At 36.2% G+C, this 14,656-nt stretch overlaps 2 protein-coding genes and 1 pseudogene across 4 annotated transcripts in view; 1 reads left to right on the top strand and 2 right to left on the bottom strand.

Moving 5' to 3' along the window:
• The window catches only part of INVS (inversin), a 126,219-nt gene that overhangs the window by 12,683 nt on the left and 98,880 nt on the right, over positions 1-14,656 (top strand). For both annotated transcript variants that reach the window (XM_080669945.1, XM_080669946.1), the window contains exon 3: positions 3,502-3,668. In XM_080669945.1, coding sequence (XP_080526071.1) covers positions 3,502-3,668 — 167 coding nt within the window. The remainder of the gene's footprint in view (positions 1-3,501; positions 3,669-14,656) is intronic.
• Positions 10,903-11,423, bottom strand: LOC308248511 (protein tyrosine phosphatase type IVA 1-like; annotated as a pseudogene). The gene has a single exon. The product of its transcript is annotated as a protein tyrosine phosphatase type IVA 1-like (transcript).
• On the bottom strand, positions 11,763-11,897 carry LOC308248168 (uncharacterized protein; the record flags this gene model as incomplete). Its single annotated transcript, XM_080668200.1, has 1 exon — positions 11,763-11,897. The coding sequence occupies one exon, from the start codon at positions 11,895-11,897 to the stop codon at positions 11,763-11,765; it is 135 nt and encodes a 44-aa protein (XP_080524326.1).

The raw sequence follows: 14,656 nt of genomic DNA on the forward strand, positions 1-14,656 counted from the left end.
CAAAATAATATCTTGCAGAACTTTACCACTCACAAGACTTATGCACAGGGGCCTCTATGATCCCGTATGTTGATCAAATGCAAAACTTGCCTCCATCTCAAAACCAAAGTTTTGAAAAAGAGACTGCTTCCTCAGGGAGGCAATCTGAATATATTTGTAAGGCTCTTTTAAATTTCAAGAGCCGTGACCTTTCTTGCTTTATTACGAATATACGTGGAAATATAGATTAGCAAAGTGAGTTATCTGAAATGCTAGAAAGAACTTCTGGATTCCAGTATATCCAAGATGTAAATATATATTGAAATACTTAGAACTAAAACACAGTTTAGTTATAGGCACAAAGAACTGCTACACCTTCTCTTTCTTCATCTAACATTTATATTTCCCCAAAGAATATTTCATTTGGTCAATTTTTCCCCCCATTAGCCGAATTCATGCCAAAATATCTTAAAAGTAGCTGGCTTTTTTTCCACATTCTCAGCAACACTTACTGTTTCTTGATTTATTAATGAGAGCCGTTCTGACAGGGGTGAGGTGGTATCTCATTAGGATTTGATTTGCATTTTTTCTGATAATTAGTGCTATTGAGCAACTCTTCTTATATCTATTGGCCATCTTTGGAGAAGTGTCCAGGTTTTCTGCCCAGTTTTTAATTGGATTGTTTGTTTTTCTGGTGTTGGGTTGTCTGAGTTCTTTTGTTAAAAAATATTTTTTTATTGATATCAGAGAGGAAGGGAGAGGGAGAGATAGAAACATCAGTGTTGAGAGAGAATCATTGATTGGCTGCCTCCTGCATGCCCCCTACTAGGGATGGAGCCCGAAACTCACGCATGTGCCCTTGACTGGAATTGAACCCAGGACCCTACAGTCTGCAGGCTGATGCTCTATCCACTGAGCCAAACCAGCGAAGGCGAGTTGTCAGAGTTCTTTATAAATTTTGCATATTAACCCCTTATTGGATGTATCATTGGCGAATATCCTCTCCCATTCAATAGGTTGTCTTTTTGTTTTGTTGATAGTTTCCTATGATGTGCAAAAGCTTTGTATAAAGTACATGATTTTGTCAAGTACTTCTATGCTATACATCTGAAATTAATACAGAATAATATTGAATGTAAACTGTAATTGAAAAATAAAAAAAATGAAAGGTAAAATTTCTTAGTTTGCTTGTCAAAAAAAAAAAGTAACCAGCTTCCCTTATTCTCAACTCCCATGATATTGCCCTCAGTTAGTATATACATACCTGATCATTATCTGTGATGAAAGTAGCAGCATTTTTTCACTTCAAGTGCATAGCAGGAACCATGGCATCTTTTGTTGTTCTTGTCAAATAAAGTTTATTGAGTTGTAATGCAGTGAATATTATAAACTTCACCCTTGTACAATTATTTAATTTTAACAAATATATAGTCATAATAATCACCACCACTATCAAGATATAGAACAGTTCCATCATACCCCCAAATTCCTGTATGTCCCTGAATAACCAATACCTCTCCACATCTCAGCCCTGGTAACCAACACTGCTCTGTTTTCTGTCCCTATAGTTTTGCATATTCCAGAATGCCATATAAGTGAATCAAACAGTAGGTATCCTTCGAGGCTGAGTTTTTTACTGGATGCATTTGAGAATTTTTTCCCATCTTGTTGATTGGATCAGTAATACATTTGTTTTTATTGTTGAGCAGTATCCCATTGTGTGGATGTGCTACAGTTTCTTTTGTCATTCTTTAGATCAAGGACAATTGAGATGTTTCTAGTTTTTAACAATTATAAATGGAGCTTCCATAAATATCCACATACCGGTTTTTATGTGAACACATTTTCATGCTTCTGTTTTCACTGAGTAAACACCTAGAAGAGAGATTATTGGGTCAGACTGTAACCCAGTAACTAAGTTAATAAGAAACTGACAGTTTCCCATAGGTTTTTCTGGTTTGATTCTGGTTAGTGTCACACATGAGCTGCCCAGAAGTTGTCCACAACTTCAGGCACCTATTTTAAGAATTGCTTTTTTGAAAAGTGGGGGGGGGGGGGAGGGGGGGAAGGAATGGGAGATATCTGTAATATTATCAACAATAAAAAATATATTTTTAAAAATGAATTGTTTTCTTCAGCTTTCTCCTCTCCACAGCATTCCCCCACTATCTAGTTGGGAAGGGGTAAGATACCACCTCATTGCCTTCCTTTGCTTAAAGTGGTTCATAGGGCTTCTCCCCGCAGTGTCTGCACAGGAAAGGGATTGCAGTTTCTTTTGTTGTACTGTATGAGCTTTGAGTAGAGCAGGTACAGCCCAAAGAGTTCACGGCTACATGTCTACCCACTTCCCAATCTTTTGACTGGAGAGAGTGGGCATCTTGAGGAATTTTGTGTCTGTGGCTATTAGTGTTCTGGTGGGCTACTTTAGCATCCAGGCTGACTATATATAGGAGGGGGGCGGGGGTGGGAGAAAGACTCATGGACAAAGACAACAGTATGGTGATTGCTAGAGGGAAGGGGGCATAGAAGAGGGTAAAGGGGATAAATGGTGATGGAAGGAGACTTGAGTTTGAGTGGTAAACACAATACAATATACAGATGATGTGTTATGGAATTGTATACCTGAAGCCTATATAATTTTTTTTAACCAATGTCACCCCAATAAATTCAATAATAAATAAATAAAGATAAAAAACAAAACAACAACAAAACTTTCAGGGAACTCACTATCAGGTTGTTCCTGGAGTTTCATAGTTCTATAACCAGGCTCTCTTCTTTTCTCCATCGTTCATATATATTTCCTGGGGAGCTTAGTTGTAAATAGCAGGAGGATCAGGGTAGAATGTACTTGCATCATATTGTCTAAAACGGAAAACCAACCAGGATTCATTTTTTTATCTCTCAAAAACATATCACATTGCCCTGACCGGTTTGGCTCAGTGGATAGAGTGCCAGCCTGGGGACTGAAAGGTCCCAGGTTCGATTCCGGTCAAGGGCATGTACCTTGGTTGCGGGCACATCCCCGGTAGGAGGTATGCAGGAGGCAGCTGATGGATGTTTCTCTCTCATCGATGTTTCTAACTCTCTTTCCCTCTCCCTTCCTCGCTATAAAAAAAATCAATAAAATATATTTTAAAAAATATCACATTGCTTAGTGTATGGTCTGCACAGAGTAAATATTTGTTGACGAAAGGAGTGAGGGAGGAAAATAAGTAGTTTCATATCTCAAAATGTTAATTTAGCGTAACATAGTAGTTAAGAATATGGCCTTTGGAGTCAACAGTCATTTTGAATTTTAGCTCCAACACCTACTCTCAGTGTCATGTAAATAAATTACTTTACTTCTCTGAGTCTCAGTTTCCTATAATATGGGAATGGTAATATCTACCCCATAGGGTCAGTAAAAATGAGAAAATATATTTAATGCATTTAGCACAGTGCTTGTTAAACAGTAAATGTACTTCCTAGTCATATTAGTAATAACAACAATTATAAAATATCAACATATGTTCTTACACTCAGGAAATGCTGCCCTTAAAGACAAAGAAGATCAATTTGGGAGAACACCACTTATGTACTGTGTGCTGGCTGACAGATTGGACTGTGCAGATACGCTCCTGAAGGCAGGAGCAGATGTTAATAAAACGGACCATAGCCAAAGAACAGCCCTCCATCTTGCAGCTCAAAAGGTGAGACATAAAATCACTTTGAAGTGTAAACCTTTTGTGTGGTAGTTGTTACTTGGTTCATGGAACTGTACAGAGGACAGATGATAAAGAAATCACAGGTATATGACTCTTAGTTTCATACGTTTTCTCGTAAAACTGCAGAGTGAAGCACAGATAACCATCAGTGGCTACTTTCATTCATCTAAGTTCCTTGAATAATAGAATTCGTTTTATGATCTAAGGTTAAGTCAGGGAAAAGAAGTCAAAATTATACGTACAATATGATTAAACTATGTTACAAATTACTTCATGAATGGGAAAAACAACATCCCACAAAGATGTTAATAGTGGTTGGGTTTAAATATTGGGAATATTAGGCATTCTTTGTACTTTTCACTGTTTAACATTTTTTTCCTTGATGAGTATTACTTTTACAATAAAAATATGTAGTCTCGCCCTAAATGGTTTGGTTCAGTGGATAGAGGATCGGCCTGCGGACTGAAGGGTCCAGATTCAATTCCAGTCATGGGCATATACCTTGATTATAGGCTCAATCCCCAAGTAGGTGATGTGCTGGAGGCAGCTGATTGGTGTTCTTCTCTCGACAATGTTTCTGACTCTCTATCCCTCTCTGTAAAATCAATAAAAATATATATTTTTTTAAAAAATGTAGTCTCCCTTAAAATGAGCGGTATTTAGGGGGCATAAAAGAAAATTACTTTCTGAATATATTTTCAACTTTTTAAAAATCTAAAACGATATTGCCAGTTTAAATGATTTCAAGTTTTTAAAGGCATTGTCATGAGCTCAGATTTTTGGACTTACACATATCAAAAAAATACAACGGGAAGTTTCAAATTTATTCAAAGATTTATTTATTGGAAAACTATTTTCCCACCAAAAAATTTTGGTCTATAAAATGTATTTCTAGTGCCTGGTATTTTCCTTTTTGTTATCTTAGACTTGTGTATTTTTTGTGTAAGCAGCAATGAAAATTAGTTAGGTCCAGCATAAACTTTTAGAGATATTTACCATTTTAAAATGTGAACAGACATAGCATTTTTATTGAGGGGTTAGAAAAATGCCTTTTCATTAGTTGAATACATAAAAGGAGACTGACATTAAGTACTATGAATATGCTGGTTATATGTTAGGTCTGTCAGGTTATTTCTAAAGTTATTGCTCTCTATGGCTGAATCCTGAGGCCACTGTGAATTAGCTGGTATTTTTCCAACTCAGTTAAGTGATTTTAAGGTTTTTCAAATCCTCTATGGCTTTTTTATATATCTAGTAGATCACATGTAGATATTCAATGTGTATATAAAGCTGAATTTCAACCAACTTTATTACTAAGACCACCCCATTCTGGAACATTCATATTTGATGTTCTTCCTTTCCACATTTCAGAAGTGTCAGTGCCTGTCCACTTCTGAGAGCACTAGTTTTCCATTTCCAGATCACTCCTACACCACAGTAACTTTTAACCAGCTGTGATGCTACGTAACTTATGTAGTGGACAAAAGCGGGAACGGCTAACTCGTTATAGGAGAGAAAGTCCAGTGTTCGTATCATCATGGAAATAGTGTTCATGGACAGAACAGGAACTGCTCTGACCGTGTTCCTCCTTGGTGTGAGTCTTACTATATGAAGTTGCTGTGAGTGAGAAAGTTAAATATATGCTAATTTTAAAATGCAGATGTTTTGCATTTGATTTGTACCAAGAGTTGAAATGTTGAGATGATTAAAAATAAAGTGTCTTCCATTATTAAAAACAAAACAGTTATTGCTCTCAAATTTGCTTTTCAGTATAGTAATTTTGTAAAAATCTCTCTCATTTTTAATCCACTTTTAATTACAGCTTGGGTACTTATAACCTTTCACCTAGGCTTGTCAGCTGTTAAAATTATTCATCCATTTAACTTTTTTTTCATAAGGTAAACCTTTTAGATTGGGAATAGTCCCAATATTAAGAATTAGATAGATTTTTTTTTATTGTGATTCATTTAGGTTTAAAACTCAACTTCAAAAGTGTATGTTGGAGGAACCTAACTTAGTATCAGGTCATGTGGGAAAATGAGGGTTTAAGTTGATGATCCACCTGTAAGACATTTTGGTGGAGGTGTTAGAGGAGAAAGGTTGGGAGACAGGGAGTGCACAGCCAGGCGTGCTAGCTTAGCTGTAAGCCTCTTCACAAGATGCAGTTTTCTTTTGCTTTTTGTTTCTCCTTTATTTTTGTGTGATTTTTTAATGTCAAGGAATAAATAGAACTATGGTTTACATGTCGCAATTTACATAGCTTACTTCATAAATAACGAGTCACGTTTTTCCAACTCTCTCATAATTATGCACATCTCCATCTCTGTGTTACAGTTTGTTTTTCCATGTTTGCCAAAAGCAGTAATATATCTTTAGGCTATCCTAGCATTAGTAGAATTTCCAGAATAAGGGTGGTAATAATTCTTTAGTACTCTGTCCAGATCTTACTTGAGTATTGCGTTTGATTATGTGCTTCATAGAAAAACACCATTATTAAAAAATTAAAGTTTGTATGCATCAGGCAGGAATAAGATGGTGAAGGGGCTAGAAATAATTTTCAAAGAATAGTTGTAGATGATATATGTTCCAGGTCTTTAGCACACCTTGCCTCTGAGCAGATATAAGCACTAATTCTTTTTAGAGAAAACATCTTCACTTTAAACTTCTAGGATTCCCTCATGTTAAAATAGATGAAATATGATCTCACAGTGAAACACATGGGAAAGCAATCTACCATGAATGAGAGCAAAAATGATAAGCAGATTTATTCCATCAAAAACATTAGCTTTTGTCATCATTAAAAGCACAGTCCTATATAATAAAAGGCTAATGTGCAAATTGTCCCCTTGGGAGTTCAATTGACCGGGAGTTTGACCACTCACTATGACATGCACTGACCACCAAGGGGTAACACAGAACAAAGGAAGGCCAGTGCCGGCAGCCGGCAGCCGGGGGAAGGAAGGCCCCAGCCGGCAGCCGGCAGCCGGGGGAAGGAAGGCCCTGATCGGCCCTGCTCGCTGGCCAGGCCTAGAGACACTACCCATGCACCATGCCTCTAGTATAAAATAATCATTGATGGTTATTTTAAAAGAAGATATCTATAATAATAAAAGCATAATATGCTAATTAGACTGGATGTCCTTCCGGACAACCTTCCAGACAAAACCAGGGCTGCGAGGGAAACCCGGTTCCCAGGTGCCTGCCAACAGCCGGAGGGAAGCCCGGGTCCCAGGTGCCAGAGGAAAGCCGGTGCTGGCAGCCGGGGGAAGGAAGGCCTACTCTTGCACGAATTTCGTGCGTCGGGCCCCTAGTAAACTTATAAAAAAAGAAATCAGAAAAATTGAGCAACCAATAAGGAACTTTCATAACTAGGCATAAGTTCTAATTGTGACCACTTATTTTAGAATAACACATCTGCCAAAAATATCTCTAAAAACTGAACAGAATTTATATAGTACATTGTTTGAAGGCATTGAGGACAATTGGCATAGGCAGGATCTAAGAAAATGTGACCGTTAGAGAAGGGGAGCATGTGAAAGTAGCTCCACATTCATCCTGCCTTTTACCTTTAAGGCCTTTTCCAAATTGGAATGCAAAAGAATACAACTCTAGCAGGAAGCTGTAATCTTAGTAGGCTGAGAAACCCAGATGGAGTTTGGAGTTAGCAGTGGCTGGAACTTGAAGGGCAAATCCTGGAGAGAAGGGAACTGCAGAGAAGGAACCCAAAACTCTGGGTACAAATCCCTCACCCATCATTAGCAGATTCCTAAACTGTGCTTTTAGAGGGTAAGATTCTCAAAACCCATCAGTAAACAATAGCTGGGAGGCTAGAGCTAAGCAGAGATTGTTTTAAAATCTACCCATATTTTCTTTCCTATTTCAAGTCTCTTATTATATAACAAATAGATTTTTGTGTAGGGATCCATCCATTCTCATTTTAAAACATACAAATAACTAATTTTCTCAGGACAACCTAGCTCATTAATTTTCAGCCATTTAGTATCTGATGTGGGCATGTGCCAGGATTTTATACTATGTGCTTCCTATGCTTTTTTTTAAATTACTTTTTTTAAATGAAGGGTCCTGACTACTAGGGAGCCACTTAGGAAGGAAAGGGTGGAGGGACATAGAAAGCTGTGTAGAAAGGAGGAGTTGGATCCAAGAGATATATTTGTGGAGGTAGAACTGTTCCTTCAGTAAGTAGTTACCAAATGTCTACTCTATAGTCATGACTATCCACCTAGAGAGATTATAAAGAAATGAGTTAGATAGATCTGCTGTAACTAATAATGTCAGTACCAATCCCTATTAAACTTCATTTTTTTTGTTTAGTAGACCTCTCTGATATATCAGATGTTAAATATTCTTTTCAAAAGGCCTAGCCACTTAATTCCGTTGCTGTGAACTCAGAAGTGTGCCATTTATATAATCATCAATATTCATGTATTTGTGCATGCATTCATTCAACATGTTAAAACTGTTACTGTGTAACAGGTACTGCACTAGGCCTTGGAACAGAAAGGTGAGAGACATGATTCCTGCTCTTAAGTTGTTTACAAAAACCATGGATAAAGATATTAAGTGATAATTAAAGCTGTTCTGTCTACTTTAGAGTACCTAAGTATTTTATAAAATTTCAATAGCCATTACACGTAAATAATCATTGTTATTATTTTTGACCTGAAGAGCAACCATTCTCCTATGTTATTTTTTTAGTTTTTGCTTTTTTTGTGATAGTGGACTATATTATGCTATCTTTCTGCAGGCTGTTTAGTAGGAAAAACTCATGTTCCCATAGCATTTTGTTCATGTCTCTATCAGAGCCCATTATCTTGTACTGTAATTATTGCTTACTCGTCTCTTTCCCACTAGATTAGAGCTCCAGGCAAGGACCTTGCTTTATTTATTTTTGTAATCCCCCAGAATCTGACTCAGTGTCTGACATGTCTTGGTTGAATGAATGAACATATATTATGTTACTTATATAGAAAGTCATTATTAATACAAATGCTAGACATTTTGTTTATTAGAAACGTGTATCCACTTTCAAAATACATATATGGGAAAAACTAATTGAACTGTGGTGATTGGCTTAGTTATTTTGACATACTCACTTTTTTTAAAACAAATTGCTATTAGTCCAAGCAGCTAAGGAAATGGTGCCCATGAGAATAAAATTAATCTCAATATACTCAACATCTGTACCTAATTTGTTTTTCATTTAGTACCCTCAGTTTAATCCAAGAAAGCAATCAGTCATATGTTTTCTGGGTTTCTAACAAAAGACATCTGATGGTTAGAAATGTTTGCTCCAGGGACACTACTATTTCTCTGACTTCCACAGATACATTTGTTTGTTAATAAGGATAAAAAAGCATTAGCGGTCTTACTAAATATCCATAGTTACACATTTTTAATCTTCCAGGAGGTTATTAATTTGGCTTTAAGAAGAATAAGACTACCCACTTTGAAAAAATTATATCATGTTATACTCAAAAATTAAAGAAGCTTCAGGTTATGGTTGTGTTATCATTTATTTCTTTTTAAAATCACAAACAGAATTCTCTATTCACCAATAAAAACTGAATATTAATTTTCATCTTTCAAAATATGTTTTTTCTATATTAATTTACAAAATGTAAAGAAGAGTAGAATACCTCTGAAACTTTTCAGGAAAACTTAATACAGTATTAGATTTCCTTATTTTGCACACACTCACACTTACCACATATACACCAAACAATCCACTCCCTGCCCACAACTCTATATTCACATATTCCCTCTCAGTACATACTAGGTGTACCAGTTAATAATGCGGATTTCTTTCAATAGATGGAGTTACACGTATGTTGATATATATGTGATTTGATATGTATGCTATTTTGTTGTATTGACAGCAAGCTTCAAAACTTCATATGACAGATTTTCTGAAGGTGTTAACATCATAGATATATATTTTTTGATGATAAATGCATCTCATTTATTTAGATGTTTAAGCTCTCGCACTAAATTTTTATAAGCTGGTGAACACTGACAAATTATTTCACCCACAGAACTATAACCACACATTCCCAAACAGTATAAATATATGGTTGAACTAACATCAATACACATCACCATTTTATCAATTACATAATAAAACAAATTATCAAGTATCCAAATATTAAGTTACACAGCTCAAAAGGCATATAAAATATTAGATGTCTGCTCAATTCATTAGCAGAAACCCACTTCTTTTTTTTTGCAAAAGGGTAGGAAGGAAAAAAAAATCACACTTCAAACAAAAATAAGTTGGTAAACTTCAGAATGTATGAAAAAAATATAAGAATTCAGAATTTTTATGATTAAGAATTGTTTTAGCTATAACAAAGCATGTCTACCTTTAAAAAAATATTTACCAAAGAGCATATTCTACATGTTCCACACAAGACAAAGGCAACATCTTACTAAAAATACTTAATAGCCCCCTCTCATTCTTTTCTCAGGCCCTCCCTATAAGTTGCACATTAAGTGCAAACATTAAAATTAACTGTAAGGCTTTTTGTCTGGAGACATTAAAGACATGTGCTTCTATACAATGCAGATTTTCAAAATGGAGGCTTTCCATAACAGCACAAAATGAGATTTATAGAACGACATTAAATAATAACCAAGACTTTGTATAAAAATCATAAAGTTGAGCAAACCTGATGTATACTTGTATGAATGTGGGAGATGTAAACATAAAGTGAGCAGGCAAATAATCATATAGGCTCTACTTTCTATGTTTGAAATGACTGAAGGGATAAACCACGTAAGTGTTCATAGTTCCTGGGATTTTAGTTCTGTATGAAACTAAAATATACAAGTATTGTGCTGGGTATTTTGGCACCTAATCTTTCTAAATCTTTTATATATCGGTAAGATTCTGACATGGGAATAGATTTAAAGACATAACTCAATATTGCATGTTTTCAGGAAAAGTAAATTGGTACAAATGATAAGCAGATTTTAAATGCTGAACAGTAAGAATCTTGCCAAGTGTCAAAATAGGTTGATCATAACCCAAACATAGAGGTTGCAATTCTGTCAAGCTTGTGGCCTGATAAAACTGCTTTTCAACCCTCTTTTGGAAGCTTCATTAGACTTATTCACCAAGCCAACATGTTGGCTAATATATATGACAAATTAGGTCCTATCTCAAGTTCCACTTTCAAGGCAATGGCATCAGGCACCCATTTTACTGAATGCAACAGTTGTTTCTATGACCACTGGAGTCTTTGAAGCGCAGCCGCATTTTAGGACGATACTTCCCCAAATACAGAAGTTGCTTGCTGTTAAAAGCTCCACGCCACTTTTGTCTTATGAACTGTACTGCATCTTCATATTTCATTCCACCTTCGATGAATGCTAGGGCAACAAGCACTGGAGCTCTTCCAAGGCCTGCAACACCATGTACAGCAATACAACAACCAGGTTCTTCACAAAACTTAATTTTTACAAGATTTAACCAATCATCAACAATCTGGTTGGACGATGGTGCACCATCTTTGAAAGGCCAATCAAGAACATGGATGCCTTCTTTCTCCACAAGAGTAGTGTCATAAGTTGCTTCACATACTCTTACTATTGTGGTAACACCATACTTCTTAAGTTCCTCTATGAATTTGTTTAAGTCGCATTGGTTGGATTGTGTGTAATAAGAAATCTCATGTTCTTGTATGTGACTTCCTCAGGAGCTGGGCGGTTCATTCGAGCCATGATAATTTAGTTAAACACCCAATAGGGTTATGAAAGAATTTAAAAATTGAATACAGAAACGATGCAAAGAAATTGGGTCTACTTCAATATACTCCACTTGAAATTCTCAGTGCTTTGAGTGAAGTTGGGAGTAATGGGAAATGAAATGAACCTCCTAACAAGAAGCAGCAATTCTTCAGTCCAGTAATACTGGGGCAATAGAAAGGAAGTGCACTGAGGTTTACCCCATCCAGGTCAGAACTCGTAGAATGCTCTGCAGTTTTCAGTTCAACACTTCTGTGTCCAGGTTAACCACTCATATGGGGGCTTTTTGGTGGAGTAGTAATGAATTTCTACAGTTCACTTGTCTGCATAGAGGTCGTGCTGTGCCTGGCAATAATCTCCACTGCCCTTCAGAAACTCCATAAATGTGTGACCAAGAACACCATAGAACTGAGGAATATGTTTACTCATTGAAGATTGTGGCCTAATCATACAGCCAGTCCCCAAGCGGCAGCGACCCACACGGCGGCGGTGGAGACGGCTGCAGGGCAGGGGCAGCGGCCAGTGCAGACTGCGGCCAGGGCACCACACTACCATGCAGTGAACTGCTCCAGGAGAGCGCGCAGCCGAGCCGGTCCGCAGTCCATGGGGCCAATACGTGTGCCAAGGCCCATCATAGATATTTTTATGCTTAAAAATGTTGAATTTTGTGTCAAAAAAAGAGCATTTGCGGGAAGTTTTAATTCATTACTTTATTTTGAAGAAAAAGTTATCGTATACTTTGGGAAGTTTAGGGTGAACATGCTCCATCTCAAGATACTTGTGAACACTGGTTTAAACGCTTTAAAAGTGATGATTTCAATGTGAAAGACAAAGAAAATCCAGGTCAACCGAAAAAGTTTGAAGACGACAATTATAAGCATTACTGGATGAAGATGTGTGTCAAACTCAAAAACAACTTGCAGAAAGATTAAACGTTGCTCAGCAAACAATTTCTGATCGTTTACAAGCAATGGGAAAGATTTTAAAGGAAGGAAAATGGGTGCCACATCAACTGAATGAAAGACAAATGGAAAACCGAAAAGTCATCAGTAAAATGTTGCTTCAGTGGCACGAAAGAAAGTCTTTTTTGCATCGAATTGTGACTGGCGATGAAAAGTGGATTTATTTGAGAATACCAAATGCACAAAATCATGGGTTAATCCAGGTCAACCATCAACATCGACTGCAAGGCCAAATCGCTTCAGAAAGAAGACAATGCTCTGAGTATGGTGGGATCAGGAAGGTGTGGTGTATTATGAGCTTCTAAACCAGGCCAGGTGAAACCGTTAATACTGATCACTACAGACAACAATAATAAATTTGAACCACGCTTTGATCGTGAAATGACCAGAATGGGCCAGAAGACATGGCAAAGTAATTTTGCTTCGTGATAACGCATCATCACACACTTCAAAACCAGTTAAAGACATGTTAAAAGATCTTGTCTGGGAAGTATTAACCCACCTGCTATATTCACCAGACCTTGCTCCTTCAGATTACACTTGTTCTGATCGATGGCACATGCACTTTCTGAGCAGCACTTCAAAACAAACGAAGAAGTGGAAAATTGGGTCTTTGAATGATTTGCCTCAAAACAAGAAAAGTTCTATTGGGACAGTATCCACAAATTACCTGAAAGATGGGGAAATATGAAGCTAGTGATGGACATTATTTTGAATAAAGCACTTTCGATGTTTCTCTTGAATTAGTGTTTTCTTTGATTACAAAATCTGTCATTATTAACCACGGGTACTCCTAGTATACCCCTTTACCATAACTACTTACCTACTACCGTTAATCTTAGATTTCAGCTATCTGTATTTCACCCCCACTAAGGCTATTTTGAGGGAAGAGGCCATGTCTTACTTGATTTCATAGTTCCAGTCTTAGCACACTCCTGCCACTTAATACCCAGTTAATGATTATTTAATTAATACATGAATGAGGGAATGAATCAATCAGTCAATAAATGTGAACATCAGATCAATTATTATGAATGGTATGTATGGTCTTTAAAACTGTTGAAGTTTCAATTAATAGTTATATTTATTCCTTTTCATTGCTACCCCATCCTCTTACAATTTTATAAGTAGAATTTTATAAGACTGTGAGCTTTCCTCAACAAATATCACTCTTGTATGACTCAATTTCTTCATCTATAAAATGGGATAATACTTTTTCCTATCTGCTGTGTAGGAAAGATAAGTCCTTAGATATAATGCTTTTTGCTTGGTGGGGAAATATACTCTCTAAGAGTGTAAGTTACCAATATTATTGCTACTAATCATACTGCAACTGGTGTGATCATCACATTACCCTGTAAGAACCAGTAGGTGCCTTCAGGATCTTCTAGTCCAGTTCATCATTGGAGGAGCAGGTTGAGTCAGTTCTCCTTTCAGTTCTCTTAATAAATTATTCATCAGTCTTTTTGCATGTGCCTGAATGCACTTTGTTCTGTTTTTAAAATTATTTTAGACTTACAGGTAAGAAAAGAAAATAATATAAAAAATACTGAGGTACCTAATTCCCAGAAGAGATAAAACTGAATTTTAAAAATTTCTTCTTCTGACTTTTTGAAATGAAATAAAACAAACTTCCAAAATCCCATTCCCCTTTTTTACTGTCTCTTCAGCATATCTTAATTATTGTGGTTTTAATTCATGTGTGTGTGTGTATATATATATATGTGTATATATATATATATATATATATATATATATATATATATGAAAATAATACTGTTTTACATGCGTAAAATCTTTATATAATGGTAATATACTGTGTGTCACTCCCCAACTTGCTTTTTTGACTTAATATTATGTTTTTGCGATTTACCATGTTCACAAAAAATTATATCCAAATTTCTAAAAGACACATGAAAAGGTGTTCAATAATATCATTAATTAGGGAAATACAAATTAAAGCTACAATGAGATAACACTACATAGCCATTGGAATGTATAAAATGAAAAAGTCTGACAGGACTAGTTGATGGTAAGGACATGGAACAATTGGAACTCTCAAATATTTTTGGTGGAAATGTAAATTGGTGCATGCATTCTAGAAAACTATGTCTACAAAATCTAAACATACACACACACTACATCACTGCAATTCACACCCCAACCCCAGTAATACCTAAGAGAATAAGTGTTTCTTTTCACCAAAAGACATGCATGAGAATGTACATGATAGCTTTATTTCTAATA

Source organism: Plecotus auritus (assembly GCF_963455305.1).
Source record: "Plecotus auritus genome assembly, chromosome: 5".
Taxonomy (NCBI): Eukaryota; Metazoa; Chordata; class Mammalia; order Chiroptera; family Vespertilionidae; genus Plecotus; species Plecotus auritus.